The 23829-nt window shown below is 56.8% G+C and overlaps 1 protein-coding gene across 2 annotated transcripts in view; it reads right to left on the bottom strand.

Annotated features, from left to right (window-relative positions):
- Window positions 1-12112: 12112 nt before the first annotated feature.
- TEX2 (testis expressed 2) overlaps window positions 12113-23829 on the bottom strand; it is a 29639-nt gene continuing 17922 nt past the window's right edge. Inside the window, exons 9-12 of one of the 2 annotated variants that reach the window (XM_072132169.1) lie at window positions 23149-23268; window positions 16852-17061; window positions 13350-13470; window positions 12113-13272 (exon numbers count right to left, since the gene is read on the bottom strand). In XM_072132169.1, the coding sequence (XP_071988270.1) occupies window positions 13168-13272; window positions 13350-13470; window positions 16852-17061; window positions 23149-23268 (556 nt within the window). In that variant the 3' untranslated portion in view covers window positions 12113-13167. The remainder of the gene's footprint in view (window positions 13273-13349; window positions 13471-16851; window positions 17062-23148; window positions 23269-23829) is intronic. The other variant, XM_072132170.1, reaches the window with a different exon arrangement.

Raw genomic sequence — 23829 nt, 5'->3', positions numbered from 1 at the left:
CCCACATGTGGCCGTTACTTCCCCCCGAGTGCAGAGCCCCCCCACATGTGGCCGTTACTTCTCCGGAGTGCAGGGACCCCCCACATGTGGCCGTTACTTCTCCCGAGTGCAGAGACCCCCCACATGTGGCCGTTACTTCTCCCGAGTGCAGAGACCCCCCACATGTGGCCGTTACTTCTCCGGAGTGCAGAGACCCATGTGGGTTTTCCCACATGTGGCCGTTACTTCTCCGGAGTGCAGAGACCCCCCACATGTGGCCGTTACTTCTCCGAGTGCAGAGACCCCCCCACATGTGGCCGTTACTTCTCCCGAGTACAGAGACCCCCACATGTGGCCGTTACTTCTCCGGAGTGCAGAGACCCCCCACATGTGGCCGTTACTTCTCCCGAGTACAGAGACCCCCCACATGTGGCCGTTACTTCTCCGGAGTGCAGAGACCCCCCACATGTGGCCGTTACTTCTCCCGAGTGCAGAGACCCCCCACATGTGGCCGTTACTTCTCCCGAGTACAGAGACCCCCCACATGTGGCCGTTACTTCTCCGGAGTGCAGAGACCCCCCCACATATGGCCGTTACTTCTCCGGAGTGCAGAGACCCCCCACATGTGGCCGTTACTTCTCCCGAGTGCAGAGACCCCCCCCACATGTGGCCGTTACTTCTCCGGAGTACAGAGACCCCCCACATGTGGCCGTTACTTCTCCCGAGTGCAGAGACCCCCCCCACATGTGGCCGTTACTTCTCCCGAGTGCAGAGACCCCCCCCACATGTGGCCGTTACTTCTTCCGAGTACAGAGACCCCCCACATGTGGCCGTTACTTCTCCCGAGTACAGAGACCCCCCCCACATGTGGCCGTTACTTCTCCCGAGTACAGATATGATATGATGACCTTGGTGCTCTAATGGGTAAAAGGTGGAAGGTGGACGGACGTCTTGATGTGTATATTCATCTAAATTGGTATCGTGTACTGATTTGTAGTCATTGGAATTGTTTTTTGTTTTCAGATTAAAATGTCTTTTGATGGTGATTTTTCTAGTGAATTGGTGGAGATCTAGGAATAAATCGAAATCTTTTGATTTGTTATCTGGACAGAAGGAGAGTCCTTTTTCTAGGAGGCTTGTCTCATGGGTGTTAAGAACATGGGATGATAGATTGAAGATCTTAGTTTTTTGTTGTTGTTTCTTGGTTATGGACCTCAAAGGGTGGGTTTTCTTTTCTTTGGGGTGTTTGGGGGTGGTGATAATTCTTTTCTTTCTTTTTTTGCCTCCTCTTTTCCCTCTGTATCTTTTTTTCTTTTTTTCACCGATTTCTGGGTTATTGGAAAAAACATGGTAATCGGTTTCATCGGAGTTTTTTTGACTGCATGGTTTAATGGGAGATGGTCTAAAAAATCTGTCTGAGGGATAGTGGATTCGATATGTTTATTTATTGGTTGCAGAAACGGTACCAGACAACCTTTGGTGTTGTGTGTATTGTCAATGATGATGGGTGCGTTGTTCGAGGGGGAGGGGTCTTCATGTATGGATATTTTGGAGATATCGAATGGGGGTGATATTGCTGTGTCGGGTACTATAATGCTGCTATTTTCAAGAGGTGTTAGAATTTTTTGGGTAAATATCTCATTTCTTTCCCTAATAATTTTCAATCTCTTCATGAAGTCCCTATGCCTGGTTCGTGGAGATAGCGTTTTATTAAGCGGCTCTAGTATGGGTGGAGGTGAAATAATAGAACCTACACTGATGTGGCTAGTGTCAGCTGTAGGGTTGGTAACATCTTTATTTGCGATGATGGCTGTTGTCCTTTCTATGTGTTTCATATGATCTGTGTTGTTGTCGGTTGGTTTAGGCGGATTTTTTGTTTGGATGGAGGCCCTAGCTTTTTTATTATAATATATCGTACTTTTCGACTGGCCACTAGGTATTTTGGATGGGTGTGACGTCCTTTTTTTATATGCGGTGGTTTCACTGTTTTGAAGTGTTTTTTCTGTCATATGTATTCTGCTAGTGTTAGGGTATGAGGACTTGTCTTCGTTCTGATGTCTGGTGTTGTGATTCCTGTATTGTGATCTGTAATTGTTGGATTTTTTGTCTGCTCTATCGCGCTCTAATTTGAGTGCTTTTTTATTTATAATAATTTCTTCTGATCTGCTTATTCTTAGGGAGATATTCAGACAGATGTGTTCGAAATCTGGGTGCCTTTGGTAAATATTAAGCTGTTCTAATAGCTTGTGAATATTTCTTTTACTTTCATGATACAATACTAATCTTTTGTTCTTAATTAGTTCTATACAATTTTTGGATAATGTATCACCTTCCAAAGATACATAAAAACCCCACCACACCCCCTGGACGTCCTATAGTATCTAATGTTCAAAGTCTTACAAGCAATTTATCTCACTACATAGATCTGTTCTTTCAACCTCTTGTCACCAAGCTACCCAGTTACATAAAAGATTCAGGGGACCTCATCCAAAAATTACAAAAACTATCATGGCAGAGTAACTATTGGCTAGTCACCATGGATGTAACAGCCCTATACAGCAATATTGACCACCTCATTGGACTCACGTGCGTAGACTTAAGCCTGGAAAAAAACACATGTATAAAAGAAGATCAAAAAACCTTTCTAGTAGAATGTCTTCAATTCATACTCACAAACAACTATTTCGAATATGGAGACATGGTCTACCACCAAATTAAAGGTACGGCCATGGGCACCAGAGTAGCCCCTTCATATGCCAGTATCTTCATGGGGATTTTCGAAGAATTATATATTACACCAGAGGATATACATAAAGGACACCTGATCACATACTTCAGATTTATTGACGACTTGTTCATGATCTGGGAGGGTGAAAAATCCACATTGATTGATTACGCCGAGGAAATCAACAAGAATGAATGGGGCATCAAACTCACGTTGAACATCCAAAAGGAAGAAATCGAATTCCTAGACCTAATTATTAAACACAATGAAAGCAACTTAATCACGGAAACGTACTTCAAAACAGTTGATACCAACAGCTATTTAAACTTCAAGAGCAACCATCACAAAAAATGGCTGAATAATATTCCCTATAGTCAGTTTCTCAGAATTAGGAAAAACTGCACTAATAACAACACCTTCAAGAAACAAGCTCAGATCATAGAGAATAGATTCATGGAAAAAGGGTACCCAAAAGAACTCATAAAAGACGCCTTCAACAGAGCCAGCAAATACTCACAAGCGGAGTGCCTTAGACCAATCAGTAAGGAGGAGAACAATAAGACAGAGATTATAATAGAAGAAAGAAAGAAAGCCTCAGAAACCCGCTTCATTACCACCTACACCAAAAACCACAAGGAGGTAGAGGCAATCTTTAGGAAACACTGGCACATCTTGTGCAATGATCCTTATCTACAACAAAATATCTCGGCTAAACCAATATTTACATATAGAAGAGCCACCACGTTAAAACAAAGATTGGCCCCAAGTATACCCAAACAACTGAAAAAAGTAACACGTCCAGACAACTCTATTCAGAAAGTTAGCAAGTGCCTTAGTAAAAACTGCCAATGCTGCAAAGTCATTAACCATGGAACCACCATTTTCGGTTCCAACAACTCTGAAGAGAAATTCTACATTAAAACCAACATGACCTGTCAATCCAGATATGTCATCTACCTAATTGAATGCCAATGTGGATTGCAATACGTAGGCAGGACCACACAACCCCTTCACTGCCGCCTCAACCAACACAGGTTTAACATTCAACATCACAATAATAAACACAGTGTATCCAGACACATGGAAATAAAACATAAGAATGATATCAGATACAATATCACCCCAATTGATCATGTACACAAAGAAACCTCCAATAGATTCGAAGTCCTCAAACGCAAAGAAATTTACTGGATGTTTAAACTTAAAACATTGAAACCATTGGGTTTAAATGAAATAACTGAAACGATCCTAATATAACAATACCTCTAGAACAAACACTTGCTTTTAAAAAAATATCTTTAAAAAAATATCTATAATTATATAATAATATACCTCCATTTAACCCTTGTATTTCACATTCATCCAGCCAATCTCCAGTTTCATATTCTTACCCTCACATCAGGCTCTCTTTAGCCTCACACGCTTCACTTCGATGTATACATCCCTGGGCACGAACTTCTACCTGTCTACCACAGGGAATAATGACCCATCCAGGCTTCCGTAGTTGTAGTCTTGCATCTACACATCGGCCATTTTAGTAGTCCCCAGCATTTAGATAGATATAGATCGCCAACAATGGCCCATCCAGGCTTCCGTAGTTGTAGTCCTGCATCTACACAACGGCCATTTTAGCAGTTCCCAGCATTAAGATAGATATAGATCGATGCCCAAGTCTTATCCAACACATCGATCAATAATAGGTATAGCTACAAATACCTACATTCATTTTTATTAATATGTTTATTCATTATAATCCTTTTAATTGTATTTATTGTATTTATTGGAACCATTTAAACTATTCTTCTTTTATATATTTTATCTATGTGTGCCATCGATCATATTAGTTATTGATTTATATGCCTGCAGTAACGCAACCCGGTCTCGTTACCGTGTACGCGCCAAAACAATATGTATATATAGAACTCCATAGACGAATACTTATTATGCAACTGAGGAAGGATCCAGTCCGGATCCGAAACGCGTCTTGCTTTCCCATATATTTTAATATGTTATTTTAATTTGAACAAATAAAATTGTCTTTTCATTGGAACGAAGTGCGCCCAGGTTTTTGTTCCAGAACCAAAACAGGAGTCTTGAAGAACTCTAGGAATAGAGATCTACCCCTACCATATGTATAAATATATAATATCTATATTAGTGTTGGTGGGGGGGGGGGGGATTTGTGAAAATACAGAAAAGCAATATTCGAATTGTAGCCGCCTCTGTGCTGAAGTCACCTCCCCCTCATGAATATGCTGGACCGTCCCTCCCACACCTGATGCTTGCGGTAACTGCCCACCTCTGTGCTGGAATCACCGCCCCCCTCATGAATATGCCGGACCGCCCCTCCCACATCTGATGCTGGCGCTGACTGCCCACCTCTGTGCTGGAATCACCGCCCCCTCATGAATATGCCAGACCGCCCCTCCCACATCTGATGCTGGCGGTGACTGGCCGCCTCTGTGCTGGAATCACCGCCCCCCTCATGAATATGCCGGACCGCCCCTCCCACACCTGATGCTGGTGGTGACTGCCCTCCTCTGTGCTAGAGTCACCGCCCCCTCATGAATATGCATGACCGCCCCTCCCACACTTGATGCTGGTGGTGACTGCCCTCCTCTGTGCTGGAATCACCGCCCCCTCATGAATATGCAGGACCGCCCCTCCCACACTTGATGCTGGCAATGATTGCCCGCCTCTGTGATTGAGTCACCGCCTCTTGGACCGCCCCCTAATGAATATGCCGGAGCGCTTTGTAGTGCAGTGTCTCTTGGCTTATGGGTATGTTCTAATAAAGTTAACTCCTGCTATTACTGAGGTCGTGCTCGGAGCTGCTCACTTTATTTAGTGCTATTGCTCTGTAAAGGAAACTTACCCTTTGCTTTCATGCATTAAACACCTGGAGAAGGCTGTAGCTACACTGATTCAGAAACATATCTTGTTTAATCCCTGAGCTGAGGGATTTAGCTGAAAAAAACAATTATAAAATTATGATAATGAGATCCTGCTGCTCGGGCCTTTCCCTCTCACATTAGTTATACACTGCACCAGAGAATGGTGTCATCGCTGTGTTGTGCCTGACAGGCAGAAGTAATCACTCCCTGTACCATCCCCCAGCTGCTGTGTACGAGTCATCCAGCTCAGGTTGATTAGTCCTGTCTGGACAGTGAAGGAAGCTCTTTTCCCAAAGTCCTTATTTTAAAGAGAACCCGTCATGCAAAATAACCCCCCTAAACTAAATATATTTTCATAAACTGCCATTAGAGAGCATTGCCTCTATCCCTTCATTGTCCCTCTACATGCCTGTAACCCTAAGCAATGAGGTCCTAAAGCTGTATGCAAATGACCTGTGAAATGTCCAATGAGTCATTAGCATATTCAAGCTGTCCACTCTATTCATGAGTGGGAGGCACAGCCACACCCCCAGTGCATGACTGACAGCCTGTATAATGGTGTGAGGCTGTATAATGATGTGCTTCCTGGTGCTGGTACCCCCTGCAGCCTGTGTGTATGAGATACTCCTATACATATGACTGACAGCATGTATAATGGTGTGAGGCTGTATAATGATGTGCTTCCTGGTGCTGGTACCCCCTGCAGCCTGTGTGTATGAGATACTCCTATACATATGACTGACAGCATGTATAATGATGTGAGGCTGTATAATGATGTGCTTCCTGGTGCTGGTGCCCCCTGCAGCCTGTGTGTGTGTGAGATACTCCTATACACATGACTGACAGCCTGTATAATGATGTGCTTCCTGGTGCTGGCGCCCCCTGCAGTCTGTGTGTGCATGAGATACTCCTATACATATGACTGACAGCCTGTATAATGATGTAAGGCTGCATAATGATGTGCTTCCTGGTGCTGGCGCCCCCTGCAGCCTGTGTGTGTATGAGATACTCCTATACATATGACTGACAGCCTGTATAATGATGTGAGGCTGTATAATGATGTGCTTCCTGGTGCTGGCACCCCCTGCAGCCTGTGTGTGTATGAGATACTCCTATACATATGACTGACAGCCTGTATAATGATGTGAGGCTGTATAATGATGTGCTTCCTGGTGCTGGCGCCCCCTGCAGCCTGTGTGTATGAGATACTCCTATACATATGACTGACAGCCTGTATAATGATGTGAGGCTGTATAATGATGTGCTTCCTGGTGCTGGCGCCCCCTGCAGCCTGTGTGTGTATGAGATACTCCTATACATATGACTGACAGCCTGTATAATGATGTGAGGCTGTATAATGATGTGCTTCCTGGTGCTGGCGCCCCCTGCAGCCTGTGTGTGTATGAGATACTCCTATACATATGACTGACAGCCTGTATAATGATGTGAGGCTGTATAATGATGTGCTTCCTAGTGCTGGTGCCTCCTGCAGCCTGTGTGTGTATGAGATACTCCTATACATATGACTGACAGCCTGTATAATGATGTGAGGCTGTATAATGATGTGCTTCCTGGTGCTGGCGCCCCCTGCAGCCTGTGTGTATGAGATACTCCTATACAAATGACTGACAGCCTGTATAATGGTGTGAGGCTGTATAATGATGTGCTTCCTGGTGCTGGTGCCCCCTGCAGTCTGTGTGTGTATGAGATACTCCTATACATATGACTGACAGCCTGTATAATGGTGTGAGGCTGTATAATGATGTGCTTCCTGGTGCTGGTGCCCCCTGCAGCCTGTGTGTGTATGAGATACTCCTATACATATGACTGACAGCCTGTATAATGATGTGAGGCTGTATAATGATGTGCTTCCTGGTGCTGGCGCCCCCTGCAGCCTGTGTGTATGAGATACTCCTATACATATGACTGACAGCCTGTATAATGATGTGAGGCTGTATAATGATGTGCTTCCTGGTGCTGGCGCCCCCTGCAGCCTGTGTGTGTATGAGATACTCCTATACACATGACTGACAGCCTGTATAATGATGTGAGGCTGTATAATGATGTGCTTCCTGGTGCTGGCACCCCCTGCAGCCTGTGTGTGAATGAGATACTCCTATACATATGACTGACAGCCTGTATAATGATGTGAGGCTGTATAATGATGTGCTTCCTGGTGCTGGCGCCCCCTGCAGCCTGTGTGTGTATGAGATACTCCTATACATATGACTGACAGCCTGTATAATAGTGTGAGGCTGTATAATGGTGTGCTTCCTGGTGCTGGCGCCCCCTGCAGCCTGTGTGTATGAGATACTCCTATACATATGACTGACAGCCTGTATAATGATGTGAGACTGTATAATGATGTGCTTCCTGGTGCTGGCGCCCCCTGCAGCCTGTGTGTGTATGAGATACTCCTATACATATGACTGACAGCCTGTATAATGATGTGAGGCTGTATAATGATGTGCTTCCTGGTGCTGGCGCCCCCTGCAGTCTGTGTGTGTATGAGATACTCCTATACATATGACTGACAGCCTGTATAATGGTGTGAGGCTGTATAATGATGTGCTTCCTGGTGCTGGCGCCCCCTGCAGCCTGTGTGTATGAGATACTCCTATACATATGACTGACAGCCTGTATAATGGTGTGAGGCTGTATAATGATGTGCTTCCTGGTGCTGGTGGCCACGCCCCCTGCAGCCTGTGTGTGTATAGGAGAGATACAGCAGCTCCAGGCAGCCATGTTAGAGCAGCACATGTCAGGTACTTGTGTAGCTGATGTCTGTGTCTCTCACATGTGTATTAGGAGGATGCAGCATGTCAGCAGATGCAGCACACACACCAGCAATGCTTTACTATACATTACACACAGACATGAGCAGGGGGAGGAGAGGGGAGGGGTAACAGGGGTGACATCACTGCCTCTGACCATGTGACCAGCCTCATTTACATGATAAAAAATAGATGATTTTACAATGAATAATGTATGAAATAACTAGATAAAGGCTGGGATGGGATCCTTGTGAGCTGCTCCAACAGGTAGAGGTGACAGGACTAGTGGCAGAGACCTGATGACAGGTGTCCTTTAAGAATTTTATTTTTAGCAAAATCACTCAGATCAGTGATTAATCATCAAGATTTGTTTCTGCATCAGTGCAGCCACAGCATTTGCATGGTATGTTTGCTTCACATTGCATTAAAAAAAATGATAGATTTTCTTTTAAAACCTTCAGCTCTGTAGTGGCATCAGCATCATCTACGGTGGAGTCTGTTGGGGAAGCAGCTAAGGAGAGGATCAGACTGATAAGGAAAGACGCTCTGTACTGGGGTCCTTCGCACAGTGTGCGGGTGGTGGCCGAGGGGAGGACACTGTGCGGGTGGTGGCCGAGGGGAGGACACTGAGCGGGTGGTGGCCTAGGGGAGGACACTGCGCGGGTGGTGGCCGAGGGGAGGACACTGCGCGGGTGGTGGCCGAGGGGAGGACACTGCGCGGGTGGTGGCCGAGGGGAGGACACTGCGCGGGTGGTGGCCGAGGGGAGGACACTGCGCGGGTGGTGGCCGAGGGGAGGACACTGCGCGGGTGGTGGCCGAGGGGAGGACACTGCGCGGGTGGTGGCCGAGGGGAGGACACTGCGCGGGTGGTGGCTAAGAGAAGGACACTGTAAGGTGACCTCTATTCTGGAGAATCGCTCCCATCCCATGCAGGAGACTGTGGTGCCATTGGGGAGCACCTTCAGTGACCGACTGCGTCACCCCAAGTGTGAGGGAGCCTTATCGGAGGTCCTTCCTCACCGCTTCCATCAGCCTGCTCAACAAACAGAAGTAACTCTGTGATCTCCTGTCCTCTCTGCTGCTGTAACGCTGTACATTTCTCTGTGCCGTCCTGTCCTCTCTGCTGCTGTAACGCTGCACATTTCTCTGTGCCGTCCTGTCCTCTCTGCTGCTGTAACGCTGCACATTTCTCTGTGCCGTCCTGTCCTCTCTGCTGCTGTAACGCTGCACATTTCTCTGTGCCGTCCTGTCCTCTCTGCTGCTGTAACGCTCTACATTTCTCTGTGCCGTCCTGTCCTCTCTGCTGCTGTAACGCTCTACATTTCTCTGTGCCGTCCTGTCCTCTCTGCTGCTGTAACGCTGTACATTTCTCTGTGTTGTCCTGTCCTCTCTGCTGCTATAACGCTCTACATTTCTCTGTGCCGTCCTGTCCTCTCTGCTGCTGTAACGCTGTACATTTCTCTGTGCCGTCCTGTCCTCAATGCTGCTGTAACGCTCTACATTTCTCTGTGCCGTCCTGTCCTCTCTGCTGCTGTAACGCTCTACATTTCTCTGTGCCGTCCTGTCCTCTCTGCTGCTGTAACGCTGTACATTTCTCTGTGTTGTCCTGTCCTCTCTGCTGCTGTAACGCTCTACATTTCTCTGTGCCGTCCTGTCCTCTCTGCTGCTGTAACGCTGTACATTTCTCTGTGCCGTCCTGTCCTCTCTGCTGCTGTAACGCTCTACATTTCTCTGTGCCGTCCTGTCCTCTCTGCTGCTGTAACGCTCTACATTTCTCGTTGTGGAACTAATTAAGGATTATTTTATAATAAAACAATTCTTGAGCAACAACGTCTTCATTGGACTCCTCTACTATCCGTAAAACGGAGGGTAAAAACATAAAGAGACTTGTTACAATATAAAAGAACGAGCAAATGCCCCAACCTCCTGGAATGGGATCTCTAGACGTCCTGGTACAATGAGTAGATGTGGCAAGATGTCTGAGCGCCCTGTCAAGGGCTGGTCTAGTCCTACACCTCCAGTCACCATCACATCTACTAGAAGGGGCTCACCCACTCCATCCGCAACAAGAAGGGGCGTCCCCCCGATCCCGCCGTCACAGCAACAAGAAAGCGAGGCCCCACGGTCCCCCCACTCCTCCCGTCACAGCCACTAGAAGAGGCGCCCCCCCGCTCCTCCCGTCACAGCCACTAGAAGGGGCGTCCCCCCGCTCCTCCCGTCACAGCCACTAGAAGGGGCGTCCCCCGCTCCTCCCGTCACAGCCACTAGAAGGGGCGTCCCCCCGCTCCTCCCGTCACAGCCACTAGAAGGGGCGTCCCCCCGCTCCTCCCGTCACAGCCACTAGAAGGGGCGTCCCCCCGCTCCTCCCGTCACAGCCACTAGAAGGGGCGTCCCCCCGCTCCTCCCGTCACAGCCACTAGAAGGGGCGTCCCCCCGCTCCTCCCGTCACAGCCACTAGAAGGGGCGTCCCCCCGCTCCTCCCGTCACAGCCACTAGAAGGGGCGTCCCCCCGCTCCTCCCGTCACAGCCACTAGAAGGGGCGTCCCCCCGCTCCTCCCGTCACAGCCACTAGAAGGGGCGTCCCCCCGCTCCTCCCGTCACAGCCACTAGAAGGGGCGTCCCCCCGCTCCTCCCGTCACAGCCACTAGAAGGGGCGTCCCCCCGCTCCTCCCGTCACAGCCACTAGAAGGGGCGTCCCCCCGCTCCTCCCGTCACAGCCACTAGAAGGGGCGTCCCCCCGCTCCTCCCGTCACAGCCACTAGAAGGGGCGTCCCCCCGCTCCTCCCGTCACAGCCACTAGAAGGGGCGTCCCCCCGCTCCTCCCGTCACAGCCACTAGAAGGGGCGTCCCCCCGCTCCTCCCGTCACAGCCACTAGAAGGGGCGTCCCCCCGCTCCTCCCGTCACAGCCACTAGAAGGGGCGTCCCCCCGCTCCTCCCGTCACAGCCACTAGAAGGGGCGTCCCCCCGCTCCTCCCGTCACAGCCACTAGAAGGGGCGTCCCCCGCTCCTCCCGTCACAGCCACTAGAAGGGGCGTCCCCCGCTCCTCCCGTCACAGCCACTAGAAGGGGCGTCCCCCCGCTCCTCCCGTCACAGCCACTAGAAGGGGCGTCCCCCCGCTCCTCCCGTCACAGCCACTAGAAGGGGCGTCCCCCCGCTCCTCCCGTCACAGCCACTAGAAGGGGCGTCCCCCCGCTCCTCCCGTCACAGCCACTAGAAGGGGCGTCCCCCCGCTCCTCCCGTCACAGCCACTAGAAGGGGCGTCCCCCGATCCTCCCGTCACAGCCACTAGAAGGGGCGTCCCCCGATCCTCCCATCACAGCCACTAGAAGGGGCGTCCCCCCGCTCCTCCCGTCACAGCCACTAGAAGGGGCGTCCCCCCGCTCCTCCCGTCACAGCCACTAGAAGGGGCGTCCCCCCGCTCCTCCCGTCACAGCCACTAGAAGGGGCGCCCCACACTTCCATGTCACAACCTCTCTCTCATTGGGCGGTTGCTTAGCAGCAGAAAGTCTCCGCCTTCACTGACATATTTAATACCGGAGTGACTGTCACATGATGGGCTGTACCACAAAGGCTCTAAGGGTAAATAACCTCAAACATGGACTGTACCACACAGGTTCAGCGGGATTGTGCCCTCTTATTGCCCCCCCATGCCCATATACAGCACATGGGACACACTCAAGGATGTGCACCAATGACGCGGTGCCCGCGCAGCAGTTACACAGAGCACACGCCGCAGAGCCGAGGCAGAAACATTTTCTTTATTTAATAAAACATTGAGCAGCGTGAGCACAGCAGCAGAGCCGGGGGGTGTGCGTTACCCCTCAGTCACCCCCATCTCGCCGTGTAGTGCACTTGTCTGTCTGTGGGCGCCCCTGGGGTCATACAGTGGGACGTAGGCGAGCGGCAGCGTTCACCCAGCACAGAGGGGGTTAATGTCACGGCTGTGTCATTAGAACAATCATTGCACATAGAAGACGGACGCCGCCACGAGCGCAGACGAGACGAGAACAGAAAACTAAAACAAAAAAAATGCCATAAAATCATCTGAAAACTCAATGTCGCTGTAAACAAAAGGAAACTTGGCAAATTTACCAGAACTCAACCCTGCAAAGCGGTAAAAAAATAAAATCTAGGGCGGCGGCACCTCGGCGCGTGTCACCGGGTGTCAGGAGACTGATTGTACGTCACGATATATACAGATCATACAATAAATAAGAGCAGAAGCTCCTCCTTCATGGGGGCGATAGCGCGAGTATATAGTGTAGCCAGGAATGTAGTGTAATACCCCGCCCTGCCAGCAGGGGGGCGCACAGGGGAGAGGTTTGGTCATGGTGCGGCCCCTGCTGGCTGAGCGCTGGTACTGCGGGGTTATGGCTCCTTATTCCACTGTTTAACCCTTCTGTGGCTTGTATTAGGGGGCGGAGCCTCAGGTGAATATGGAAAAGGTGCTCATTATATATGTAGTGCCCAGGGGATTGGTCCTCATCCGGCACCCATCAGATCCATCCAATCAGCTTTGGCATCTGGATCAGCCTGGAGAGAAGAGCTGGGGGGCACTGAGGATTATGGGGGGCCCAGCACATCCTCCTCCCTGTAGGAGGTCCCCTGTGAGTGTGGAGGGATACAGTCACATTTGCGCCCGGGGGGTGTCATTGGGGACAGGACCGTTGACTTCATTGTAGGGTCCAGTGGGTGGCGCTCTGGCTCCCAGGAGCGGTGACACGACAAACACAGTGCGGCGGACAACTCAATGCATAAGACAAGTCCATAACACTGCGTAGCTCCACCCATCCTCACTGAGACTCCGCCTCCTCCACCTCCGCGCTGGATCGGGGGTCCATGGCCGAGTGCATGATGGTCACGTACACGTCATCCATGTTTGGCATGACAAAGATTTTCTATGTGGAAGAGAAGAGAACACATCATGTACATGTGTCATACATGTCATCTCCTCCACACGTCGCCCTCATCTCACCTGGAACTCCTGCTCCAGCTTCTTCTCAATCCACTCCGTGACATGAGCCAGCGTCACCTCCCGCTCCCCAAGTTTAGGCCGCGCCTTCAGCTCTAGGTGTGGGGGGGTCCGGAACCCGTACCTTGTGTGCAGGGAGAAAACCTAAGACATGACCCCAGCGGACGGAGGGGGGCGGAGAGAGATGTGGGCGCAGAGGGTGGGAGAGAAGCGGGCGGAGGCAAATAGGAGGGAGGGGTGGGCGCACAGGAGGGGGGGGGTGGGGAGTTACAGGGGGACAGGAGACATGGACAGGAGGGGAGCGCAGGGGGACAGGAGACATGGACAGGAGGGGAGCGCAGGGGGACAGGAGACATGGACAGGAGGGGAGCGCAGGGGAACAGGAGACATGGACAGGAGGGGAGCGCAGGGGAACAGGAGACATGGACGGGAGGGGAGCGCAGGGGAACAGGAGACATGGACGGGAGGGGAGCGCAGGGGAACAGGAGACATGGACGGGAGGGGAGCGCAGGGTGACAGGAGACATGGACGGGAGGGGAGCGCAGGGTGACAGGAGACATGGACGGGAGGGGAGCGCAGGGGGACAGGAGACATGGACAGGAGGGGAGAGCAGGGGAACAGGAGACATGGACGGGAGGGGAGCGCAGGAGACATGGACAGGAGACATGGACAGGAGGGGAGCGCAGGGGAACAGGAGACATGGACGGGAGGGGAGCGCAGGGTGACAGGAGACATGGACGGGAGGGGAGCGCAGGGGAACAGGAGACATGGACGGGAGGGGAGCGCAGGGTGACAGGAGACATGGACGGGAGGGGAGCGCAGGGTGACAGGAGACATGGACGGGAGGGGAGCGCAGGGGAACAGGAGACATGGACAGGAGGGGAGCGCAGGGGAACAGGAGACATGGACGGGAGGGGAGCGCAGGGGAACAGGAGACATGGACGGGAGGGGAGCGCAGGGGAACAGGAGACATGGACGGGAGGGGAGCGCAGGGTGACAGGAGACATGGACGGGAGGGGAGCGCAGGGTGACAGGAGACATGGACGGGAGGGGAGCGCAGGGGGACAGGAGACATGGACGGGAGGGGAGCGCAGGGGGACAGGAGACATGGACGGGAGGGGAGCGCAGGAGACATGGACAGGAGACATGGACAGGAGGGGAGCGCAGGGGGACAGGAGACATGGACGGGAGGGGAGCGCAGGGGAACAGGAGACATGGACGGGAGGGGAGCGCAGGGTGACAGGAGACATGGACGGGAGGGGAGCGCAGGGTGACAGGAGACATGGACGGGAGGGGAGCGCAGGGTGACAGGAGACATGGACGGGAGGGGAGCGCAGGGGGACAGGAGACATGGACGGGAGGGGAGCGCAGGGGGACAGGAGACATGGACGGGAGGGGAGCGCAGGGGGACAGGAGACATGGACGGGAGGGGAGCGCAGGGGGACAGGAGACATGGACAGGAGGGGAGCACAGGGGGACAGGAGACATGGACAGGAGGGGAGCGCAGGGGGACAGGAGACATGGACGGGAGGGGAGCGCAGGGGAACAGGAGACATGGACGGGAGGGGAGCGCAGGGGGACAGGAGACATGGACAGGAGGGGAGCGCAGGGGGACAGGAGACATGGACGGGAGGGGAGCGCAGGGTGACAGGAGACATGGACGGGAGGGGAGCGCAGGGTGACAGGAGACATGGACGGGAGGGGAGCGCAGGGTGACAGGAGACATGGACGGGAGGGGAGCGCAGGGTGACAGGAGACATGGACGGGAGGGGAGCGCAGGGTGACAGGAGACATGGACGGGAGGGGAGCGCAGGGGGACAGGAGACATGGACGGGAGGGGAGAGCAGGGGGACAGGAGACATGGACGGGAGGGGAGCGCAGGGTGACAGGAGACATGGACGGGAGGGGAGCGCAGGGTGACAGGAGACATGGACGGGAGGGGAGCGCAGGGGAACAGGAGACATGGACGGGAGGGGAGCGCAGGGGAACAGGAGACATGGACGGGAGGGGAGCGCAGGGGGACAGGAGACATGAACGGGAGGGGAGCGCAGGGGGACAGGAGACATGGACGGGAGGGGAGCGCAGGGTGACAGGAGACATGGACGGGAGGGGAGCGCAGGGTGACAGGAGACATGGACGGGAGGGGAGCGCAGGGTGACAGGAGACATGGACGGGAGGGGAGCGCAGGGGGACAGGAGACATGGACGGGAGGGGAGCGCAGGGTGACAGGAGACATGGACAGGAGGGGAGCGCAGGGGGACAGGAGACATGGACAGGAGGGGAGCGCAGGGGGACAGGAGACATGGACGGGAGGGGAGCGCAGGGGAACAGGAGACATGGACGGGAGGGGAGCGCAGGGGAACAGGAGACATGGACGGGAGGGGAGCGCAGGGGAACAGGAGACATGGACGGGAGGGGAGCGCAGGGTGACAGGAGACATGGACGGGAGGGGAGCGCAGGGGGACAGGAGACATGGACAGGAGGGGAGCGCAGGGGGACAGGAGACATGGACAGGAGGGGAGCGCAGGGGGACAGGAGACATGGACGGGAGGGGAGCGCAGGGTGACAGGAGACATGGACGGGAGGGGAGCGCAGGGTGACAGGAGACATGGACGGGAGGGGAGCGCAGGGTGACAGGAGACATGGACGGGAGGGGAGCGCAGGGTGACAGGAGACATGGACGGGAGGGGAGCGCAGGGGGACAGGAGACATGGACAGGAGGGGAGAGCAGGGGGACAGGAGACATGGACAGGAGGGGAGCGCAGGGGGACAGGAGACATGGACAGGAGGGGAGCGCAGGGGGACAGGAGACATGGACGGGAGGGGAGCGCAGGGTGACAGGAGACATGGACGGGAGGGGAGCGCAGGGGGACAGGAGACATGGACAGGAGGGGAGAGCAGGGGGACAGGAGACATGGACAGGAGGGGAGAGCAGGGGGACAGGAGACATGGACAGGAGGGGAGCGCAGGGGGACAGGAGACATGGACAGGAGGGGAGCGCAGGGGGACAGGAGACATGGACAGGAGGGGAGCGCAGGGGGACAGGAGACATGGACAGGAGGGGAGCGCAGGGGGACAGGAGACATGGACAGGTGGGGAGCGCAGGGGGACAGGAGACATGGACAGGAGGGGAGCGCTGGGGGACAGGAGGGGAGCGCAGGGGGACAGGAGACATGGACAGGAGGGGAGCGCAGGGGGACAGGAGACATGGACAGGAGGGGAGCGCAGGGGGACAGGAGACATGGACGGGAGGGGAGCGCAGGGGGACAGGAGACATGGACAGGAGGGGAGCGCAGGGGGACAGGAGACATGGACAGGAGGGGAGCGCAGGGGGACAGGAGACATGGACAGGAGGGGAGCGCAGGGGGACAGGAGACATGGACAGGAGGGGAGCGCAGGGGGACAGGAGACATGGACAGGAGGGGAGCGCAGGGGGACGGGCAGAACACAAGTAACAGATGCACACGGCACAGTAAGGACCGCTGGCTCTTGACTACTCACTCACCAGATGCGGTCGGTGGGGGGAGGGGGAATGTTGATGGCCAGAGTTCCTCTGCACTCCTGCACCTCCACAGTGAGCAGCAGGGGGGTGTTGGACACTTCCTCTATCTTCTTCTTTATAAATTCTGTCTCTGTCGCTTTCTGGAAATATTTGGACTTTGTGATTTTATCCACAAATCTCATGATCTTGCTCGTCCGATGTGGCCCGGCGTAACTGCAAGAGAAGCCATGATGAGAGACAAAGAAAGAGCGCAGCCGAGAGAGAGGGAGCGAGCAAGAGAGGGCGAGCAGGAGAGAGAGAGAGGGAGCGAGAGAGAGGGAGCGAGCGCGAGCGAGCAAGAGAGGGCGTGCAGGAGAGAGAGAGAGGGAGCGAGCGAGCGTGCAGCCGAGAGAGAGGGAGGGAGCGAGCGAGCAAGCAAGAGAGGGCGTGCAGGAGAGAGAGAGAGGGAGCGAGCGAGCGAGCAAGAGAGGGCGTGCAGCCGAGAGAGAGGGAGGGAGCGAGCGAGCGAGCAAGAGAGGGCGTGCAGCCGAGAGAGAGGGAGCGAGCAAGAGAGGGCGTGCAGCCGAGAGAGAGGGAGCGAGCGAGCGAGCAAGAGAGGGCGTGCAGCCGAGAGAGAGGGAGCGAGCGAGCAAGAGAGGGCGTGCAGCCGAGAGAGAGAGGGAGCGAGCGAGCGAGCGAGCAAGAGAGGGCGTGCAGCCGAGAGAGAGAGGGAGCGAGCGAGCGAGCGAGCAAGAGAGGGCGTGCAGCCGAGAGAGGGAGCGAGCGAGCGAGCAAGAGAGGGCGTGCAGCCGAGAGAGGGAGCGAGCGAGCAAGAGAGGGCGTGCAGCCGAGAGAGGGAGCGAGCGAGCAAGAGAGGGCGTGCAGCCGAGAGAGAGAGGGAGCGAGCAAGAGAGGGCGTGCAGCCGAGAGAGAGAGGGAGCGAGCGAGCGAGCAAGAGAGGGCGTGCAGCCGAGAGAGAGAGGGAGCGAGCGAGCAAGCAAGAGAGGGCGTGCAGCCGAGAGAGAGAGGGAGCGAGCGAGCGAGCAAGAGAGGGCGTGCAGCCGAGAGAGAGAGGGAGCGAGCGAGGGAGCGAGCGAGCAAGAGAGGGCGTGCAGCCGAGAGAGAGGGAGCGAGCGAGCGAGCAAGAGAGGGCGTGCAGCCGAGAGAGAGGGAGCGAGCGAGCGAGCAAGAGAGAGGGCGTGCAGCAGAGAGAGAGGGAGCGAGCGAGCGAGCGAGCAAGAGAGAGGGCGTGCAGCCGAGAGAGAGCGAGCGAGGGAGCGAGCGAGCGAGCAGCCGAGAGAGAGAGAGGGAGCGAGCGAGCAGCCGAGAGAGGGAGCGAGCGAGAGAGCGAGCAAGAGAGCGAGAGCGAGAGAGAGAGCGCAAGAGAGGGCGTGCAGCCGAGAGAGAGGGAGAGTGAGCAAGAGAGGGCGTGCAGCCGAGAGAGAGAGCAAGAGAGGGCGTGCAGCCGAGAGAGAGGGAGCGAGCGAGCGAGGGCGCGAGAGAGGGCGTGCAGCCGAGAGAGAGGGAGCGAGCGAGAGAGGGCGCGAGCGAGCGAGGGCGCGAGAGAGGGCGTGCAGCCGAGAGAGAGGGAGCGAGCGAGCGAGGGCGCGAGAGAGGGCGTGCAGCCGAGAGAGAGGGAGCGAGCGAGAGAGGGCGCGAGAGAGGGCGTGCAGCCGAGAGAGAGGGAGCGAGCGAGAGAGGGCGCGAGAGAGGGCGTGCAGCCGAGAGAGAGGGAGCGAGCGAGAGAGGGCGCGAGAGAGGGCGTGCAGCCGAGAGAGAGGGAGCGAGCGAGAGAGGGCGCGAGAGAGGGCGTGCAGCCGAGAGAGAGGGAGCGAGCGAGAGAGGGCGCGAGAGAGGGAGCGAGCGAGGGCGCGAGAGAGGGCGTGCAGCCGAGAGAGAGGGAGCGAGCGAGAGAGGGCGCGAGAGAGGGAGCGAGCGAGGGCGCGAGAGAGGGCGTGCAGCCGAGAGAGAGGGAGCGAGCGAGAGAGGGCGCGAGAGAGGGAGCGAGCGAGCGAGGGCGCGAGCGAGGGCGCGAGAGAGGGCGTGCAGCCGAGAGAGAGGGAGCGAGCGAGCGAGGGCGCGAGAGAGGGCGTGCAGCCGAGAGAGAGGGAGCGAGCGAGAGAGGGCGCGAGAGAGGGCGTGCAGCCGAGAGAGAGGGAGCGAGCGAGAGAGGGCGCGAGAGAGGGCGTGCAGCCGAGAGAGAGGGAGCGAGCGAGAGAGGGCGCGAGAGAGGGCGTGCAGCCGAGAGAGAGGGAGCGAGCGAGAGAGGGCGCGAGAGAGGGCGTGCAGCCGAGAGAGAGGGAGCGAGCGAGAGAGGGCGCGCAGCCGAGAGAGAGGGAGCGAGCGAGAGAGGGCGCGCAGCCGAGAGAGAGGGAGCGAGCGAGAGAGGGCGCGAGAGAGGGCGTGCAGCCGAGAGAGAGGGAGCGAGCGAGAGAGGGCGCGAGAGAGGGAGCGAGCGAGAGAGGGCGCGAGAGAGGGCGTGCAGCCGAGAGAGAGGGAGCGAGCGAGAGAGGGCGCGAGAGAGGGCGTGCAGCCGAGAGAGAGGGAGCGAGCGAGAGAGGGCGCGAGAGAGGGCGTGCAGCCGAGAGAGAGGGAGCGAGCGAGAGAGGGCGCGAGAGAGGGCGTGCAGCCGAGAGAGAGGGAGCGAGCGAGAGAGGGCGCGCAGCCGAGAGAGAGGGAGCGAGCGAGAGAGGGCGCGAGAGAGGGCGCGCAGCCGAGAGAGAGGGAGCGAGCGAGAGAGGGCGCGAGAGAGGGCGCGCAGCCGAGAGAGAGGGAGCGAGCGAGAGAGGGCGCGAGAGAGGGCGCGAGAGAGGGCGTGCAGGCGAGAGAGAGGGAGCGAGCGAGAGAGGGCGCGAGAGAGGGAGCGAGCGAGCGAGGGCGCGAGAGAGGGCGTGCAGCCGAGAGAGAGGGAGCGAGCGAGAGAGGGCGCGAGAGAGGGCGTGCAGGCGAGAGAGAGGGAGCGAGCGAGAGAGGGCGCGAGAGAGGGAGCGAGCGAGCGAGGGCGCGAGAGAGGGCGCGCAGCCGAGAGAGAGGGAGCGAGCGAGAGAGGGCGCGAGAGAGGGCGCGCAGCCGAGAGAGAGGGAGCGAGCGAGCGAGGGCGCGAGAGAGGGCGCGCAGCCGAGAGAGAGGGAGCGAGCGAGAGAGGGCGCGCAGCCGAGAGAGAGGGCGCGCAGCCGAGAGAGAGGGAGCGAGCGAGAGAGGGCGCGCAGCCGAGAGAGAGGGAGCGAGCGAGCGAGGGCGCGAGAGAGGGCGCGCAGCCGAGAGAGAGGGAGCGAGCGAGAGAGGGCGCGAGAGAGGGCGCGCAGCCGAGAGAGAGGGAGCGAGCGAGAGAGGGCGCGAGAGAGGGCGCGCAGCCGAGAGAGAGGGAGCGAGCGAGAGAGGGCGCGAGAGAGGGCGCGCAGCCGAGAGAGAGGGAGCGAGCGAGAGAGGGCGCGAGAGAGGGCGCGCAGCCGAGAGAGAGGGAGCGAGCGAGAGAGGGCGCGAGAGAGGGCGCGCAGCCGAGAGAGAGGGAGCGAGCGAGAGAGGGCGCGAGAGAGGGCGCGCAGCCGAGAGAGAGGGAGCGAGCGAGCGAGAGCGCGAGAGAGGGAGCGAGCGAGCGAGAGCGCGAGAGAGGGAGCGAGCGAGCGAGAGCGCGAGAGAGGGAGCGAGCGAGCGAGAGCGCGAGAGAGGGCGCGAGCGAGCGAGAGCGCGAGAGAGGGCGCGCAGCCGAGAGAGAGGGCGCGCAGCCGAGAGAGAGGGCGCGCAGCCGAGAGAGAGGGCGAGCGAGCAAGAGAGGGCGAGCGAGCAAGAGAGGGCGAGCGAGCAAGAGAGGGAGAGCGAGCAAGAGAGGGCGAGCGAGCAAGAGAGGGAGAGCGAGCAAGAGAGGGAGAGCGAGCAAGAGAGGGAGAGCGAGCAAGAGAGGGAGAGCGAGCAAGAGAGGGAGAGCGAGCAAGAGAGGGAGAGCGAGCAAGAGAGGGAGAGCGAGCAAGAGAGGGAGAGCGAGCAAGAGAGGGAGAGCGAGCAAGAGAGGGAGAGCGAGCAAGAGAGGGAGAGCGAGCAAGAGAGGGAGAGCGAGCAAGAGAGGGAGAGCGAGCAAGAGAGGGAGAGCGAGCAAGAGAGGGAGAGCGAGCAAGAGAGGGAGAGCGAGCAAGAGAGGGAGAGCGAGCAAGAGAGGGAGAGCGAGCAAGAGAGGGAGAGCGAGCAAGAGAGGGAGAGCGAGCAAGAGAGGGAGAGCGAGCAAGAGAGGGAGAGCGAGCAAGAGAGGGAGAGCGAGCAAGAGAGGGAGAGCGAGCAAGAGAGGGAGAGCGAGCAAGAGAGGGAGAGCGAGCAAGAGAGGGAGAGCGAGCAAGAGAGGGAGAGCGAGCAAGAGAGGGAGAGCGAGCAAGAGAGGGAGAGCGAGCAAGAGAGGGAGAGCGAGCAAGAGAGGGAGAGCGAGCAAGAGAGGGAGAGCGAGCAAGAGAGGGAGAGCGAGCAAGAGAGGGAGAGCGAGCAAGAGAGGGAGAGCGAGCAAGAGAGGGAGAGCGAGCAAGAGAGGGAGAGCGAGCAAGAGAGGGAGAGCGAGCAAGAGAGGGAGAGCGAGCAAGAGAGGGAGAGCGAGCAAGAGAGGGAGAGCGAGCAAGAGAGGGAGAGCGAGCAAGAGAGGGAGAGCGAGCAAGAGAGGGAGAGCGAGCAAGAGAGGGAGAGCGAGCAAGAGAGGGAGAGCGAGCAAGAGAGGGAGAGCGAGCAAGAGAGGGAGAGCGAGCAAGAGAGGGAGAGCGAGCAAGAGAGGGAGAGCGAGCAAGAGAGGGAGAGCGAGCAAGAGAGGGAGAGCGAGCAAGAGAGGGAGAGCGAGCAAGAGAGGGAGAGCGAGCAAGAGAGGGAGAGCGAGCAAGAGAGGGAGAGCGAGCAAGAGAGGGAGAGCGAGCAAGAGAGGGAGAGCGAGCAAGAGAGGGAGAGCGAGCAAGAGAGGGAGAGCGAGCAAGAGAGGGAGAGCGAGCAAGAGAGGGAGAGCGAGCAAGAGAGGGAGAGCGAGCAAGAGAGGGAGAGCGAGCAAGAGAGGGAGAGCGAGCAAGAGAGGGAGAGCGAGCAAGAGAGGGAGAGCGAGCAAGAGAGGGAGAGCGAGCAAGAGAGGGAGAGCGAGCAAGAGAGGGAGAGCGAGCAAGAGAGGGAGAGCGAGCAAGAGAGGGAGAGCGAGCAAGAGAGGGAGAGCGAGCAAGAGAGGGAGAGCGAGCAAGAGAGGGAGAGCGAGCAAGAGAGGGAGAGCGAGCAAGAGAGGGAGAGCGAGCAAGAGAGGGAGAGCGAGCAAGAGAGGGAGAGCGAGCAAGAGAGGGAGAGCGAGCAAGAGAGGGAGAGCGAGCAAGAGAGGGAGAGCGAGCAAGAGAGGGAGAGCGAGCAAGAGAGGGAGAGCGAGCAAGAGAGGGAGAGCGAGCAAGAGAGGGAGAGCGAGCAAGAGAGGGAGAGCGAGCAAGAGAGGGAGAGCGAGCAAGAGAGGGAGAGCGAGCAAGAGAGGGAGAGCGAGCAAGAGAGGGAGAGCGAGCAAGAGAGGGAGAGCGAGCAAGAGAGGGAGAGCGAGCAAGAGAGGGAGAGCGAGCAAGAGAGGGAGAGCGAGCAAGAGAGGGAGAGCGAGCAAGAGAGGGAGAGCGAGCAAGAGAGGGAGAGCGAGCAAGAGAGGGAGAGCGAGCAAGAGAGGGAGAGCGAGCAAGAGAGGGAGAGCGAGCAAGAGAGGGAGAGCGAGCAAGAGAGGGAGAGCGAGCAAGAGAGGGAGAGCGAGCAAGAGAGGGAGAGCGAGCAAGAGAGGGAGAGCGAGCAAGAGAGGGAGAGCGAGCAAGAGAGGGAGAGCGAGCAAGAGAGGGAGAGCGAGCAAGAGAGGGAGAGCGAGCAAGAGAGGGAGAGCGAGCAAGAGAGGGAGAGCGAGCAAGAGAGGGAGAGCGAGCAAGAGAGGGAGAGCGAGCAAGAGAGGGAGAGCGAGCAAGAGAGGGAGAGCGAGCAAGAGAGGGAGAGCGAGCAAGAGAGGGAGAGCGAGCAAGAGAGGGAGAGCGAGCAAGAGAGGGAGAGCGAGCAAGAGAGGGAGAGCGAGCAAGAGAGGGAGAGCGAGCAAGAGAGGGAGAGCGAGCAAGAGAGGGAGAGCGAGCAAGAGAGGGAGAGCGAGCAAGAGAGGGAGAGCGAGCAAGAGAGGGAGAGCGAGCAAGAGAGGGAGAGCGAGCAAGAGAGGGAGAGCGAGCAAGAGAGGGAGAGCGAGCAAGAGAGGGAGAGCGAGCAAGAGAGGGAGAGCGAGCAAGAGAGGGAGAGCGAGCAAGAGAGGGCGCAGTCCCTGACAACACGCACAGCTTGCCCCTGAGGTGGAGCGTGTCGGACAGGACTCACCCCTCGGTTCCAGGCGTCTGCTGTCGGTCTCCGGTTGTCTCGGCTTCTTCTTCATCAGATGACCCCGCGCTGGACGACTCCTCGTCGCTGTCTGCCAGGTAATAGGCTCTGGGTCTGGCGCTGATGAAGGAGACATTAGAGGTCTGAGCCTCGCTACCTCACTGATAGACCCCGGACACAGGACGCAGGGCCCCGATGACCTCACTGATACACCCCGGACACAGGGCCCCGATGACCTCACCGATACACCCCGGACACAGGAGGCAGGGCCCCGATGACCTCACTGATACACCCCGGACACAGGGCCCCGATGACCTCACTGATACACCCCGGACACAGGGCCTTGATGACCTCACTGGACCCAGAGAGGATCGGAGCAGCCCTGTTATTCCCTGTATACACCAGGGTGGTGGAAGGGGTGACTACTACCAGAATATACAGCCCTAAGCTCCACCCACAACTGCAAGTGTCATGTGATCTCCACAAATTACACTCACCCATAGGAAATCCAGGGATGGAAGCAGAGAGAAAGACACAGAGAGGCTCATTAATACCAGGAAGTACCCAAAATCATCCACTCCGCCCGGCCTCCCCCGCCTCCCCCGCGTCATCCACTCCGCCCGGCCTCCCCCGCCGCCCCGCGTCATCCACTCCGCCCGGCCTCCCCCGCCGCCCCGCGTC

The sequence above is a fragment of the Engystomops pustulosus genome, unplaced genomic scaffold, assembly GCF_040894005.1.
Source record: "Engystomops pustulosus unplaced genomic scaffold, aEngPut4.maternal MAT_SCAFFOLD_250, whole genome shotgun sequence".
In the NCBI taxonomy this organism is placed as follows: domain Eukaryota; kingdom Metazoa; phylum Chordata; class Amphibia; order Anura; family Leptodactylidae; genus Engystomops; species Engystomops pustulosus.
Note: the sequence above shows the minus strand (reverse complement) of the source record. Positions and strands in the feature narration are given on the sequence as shown.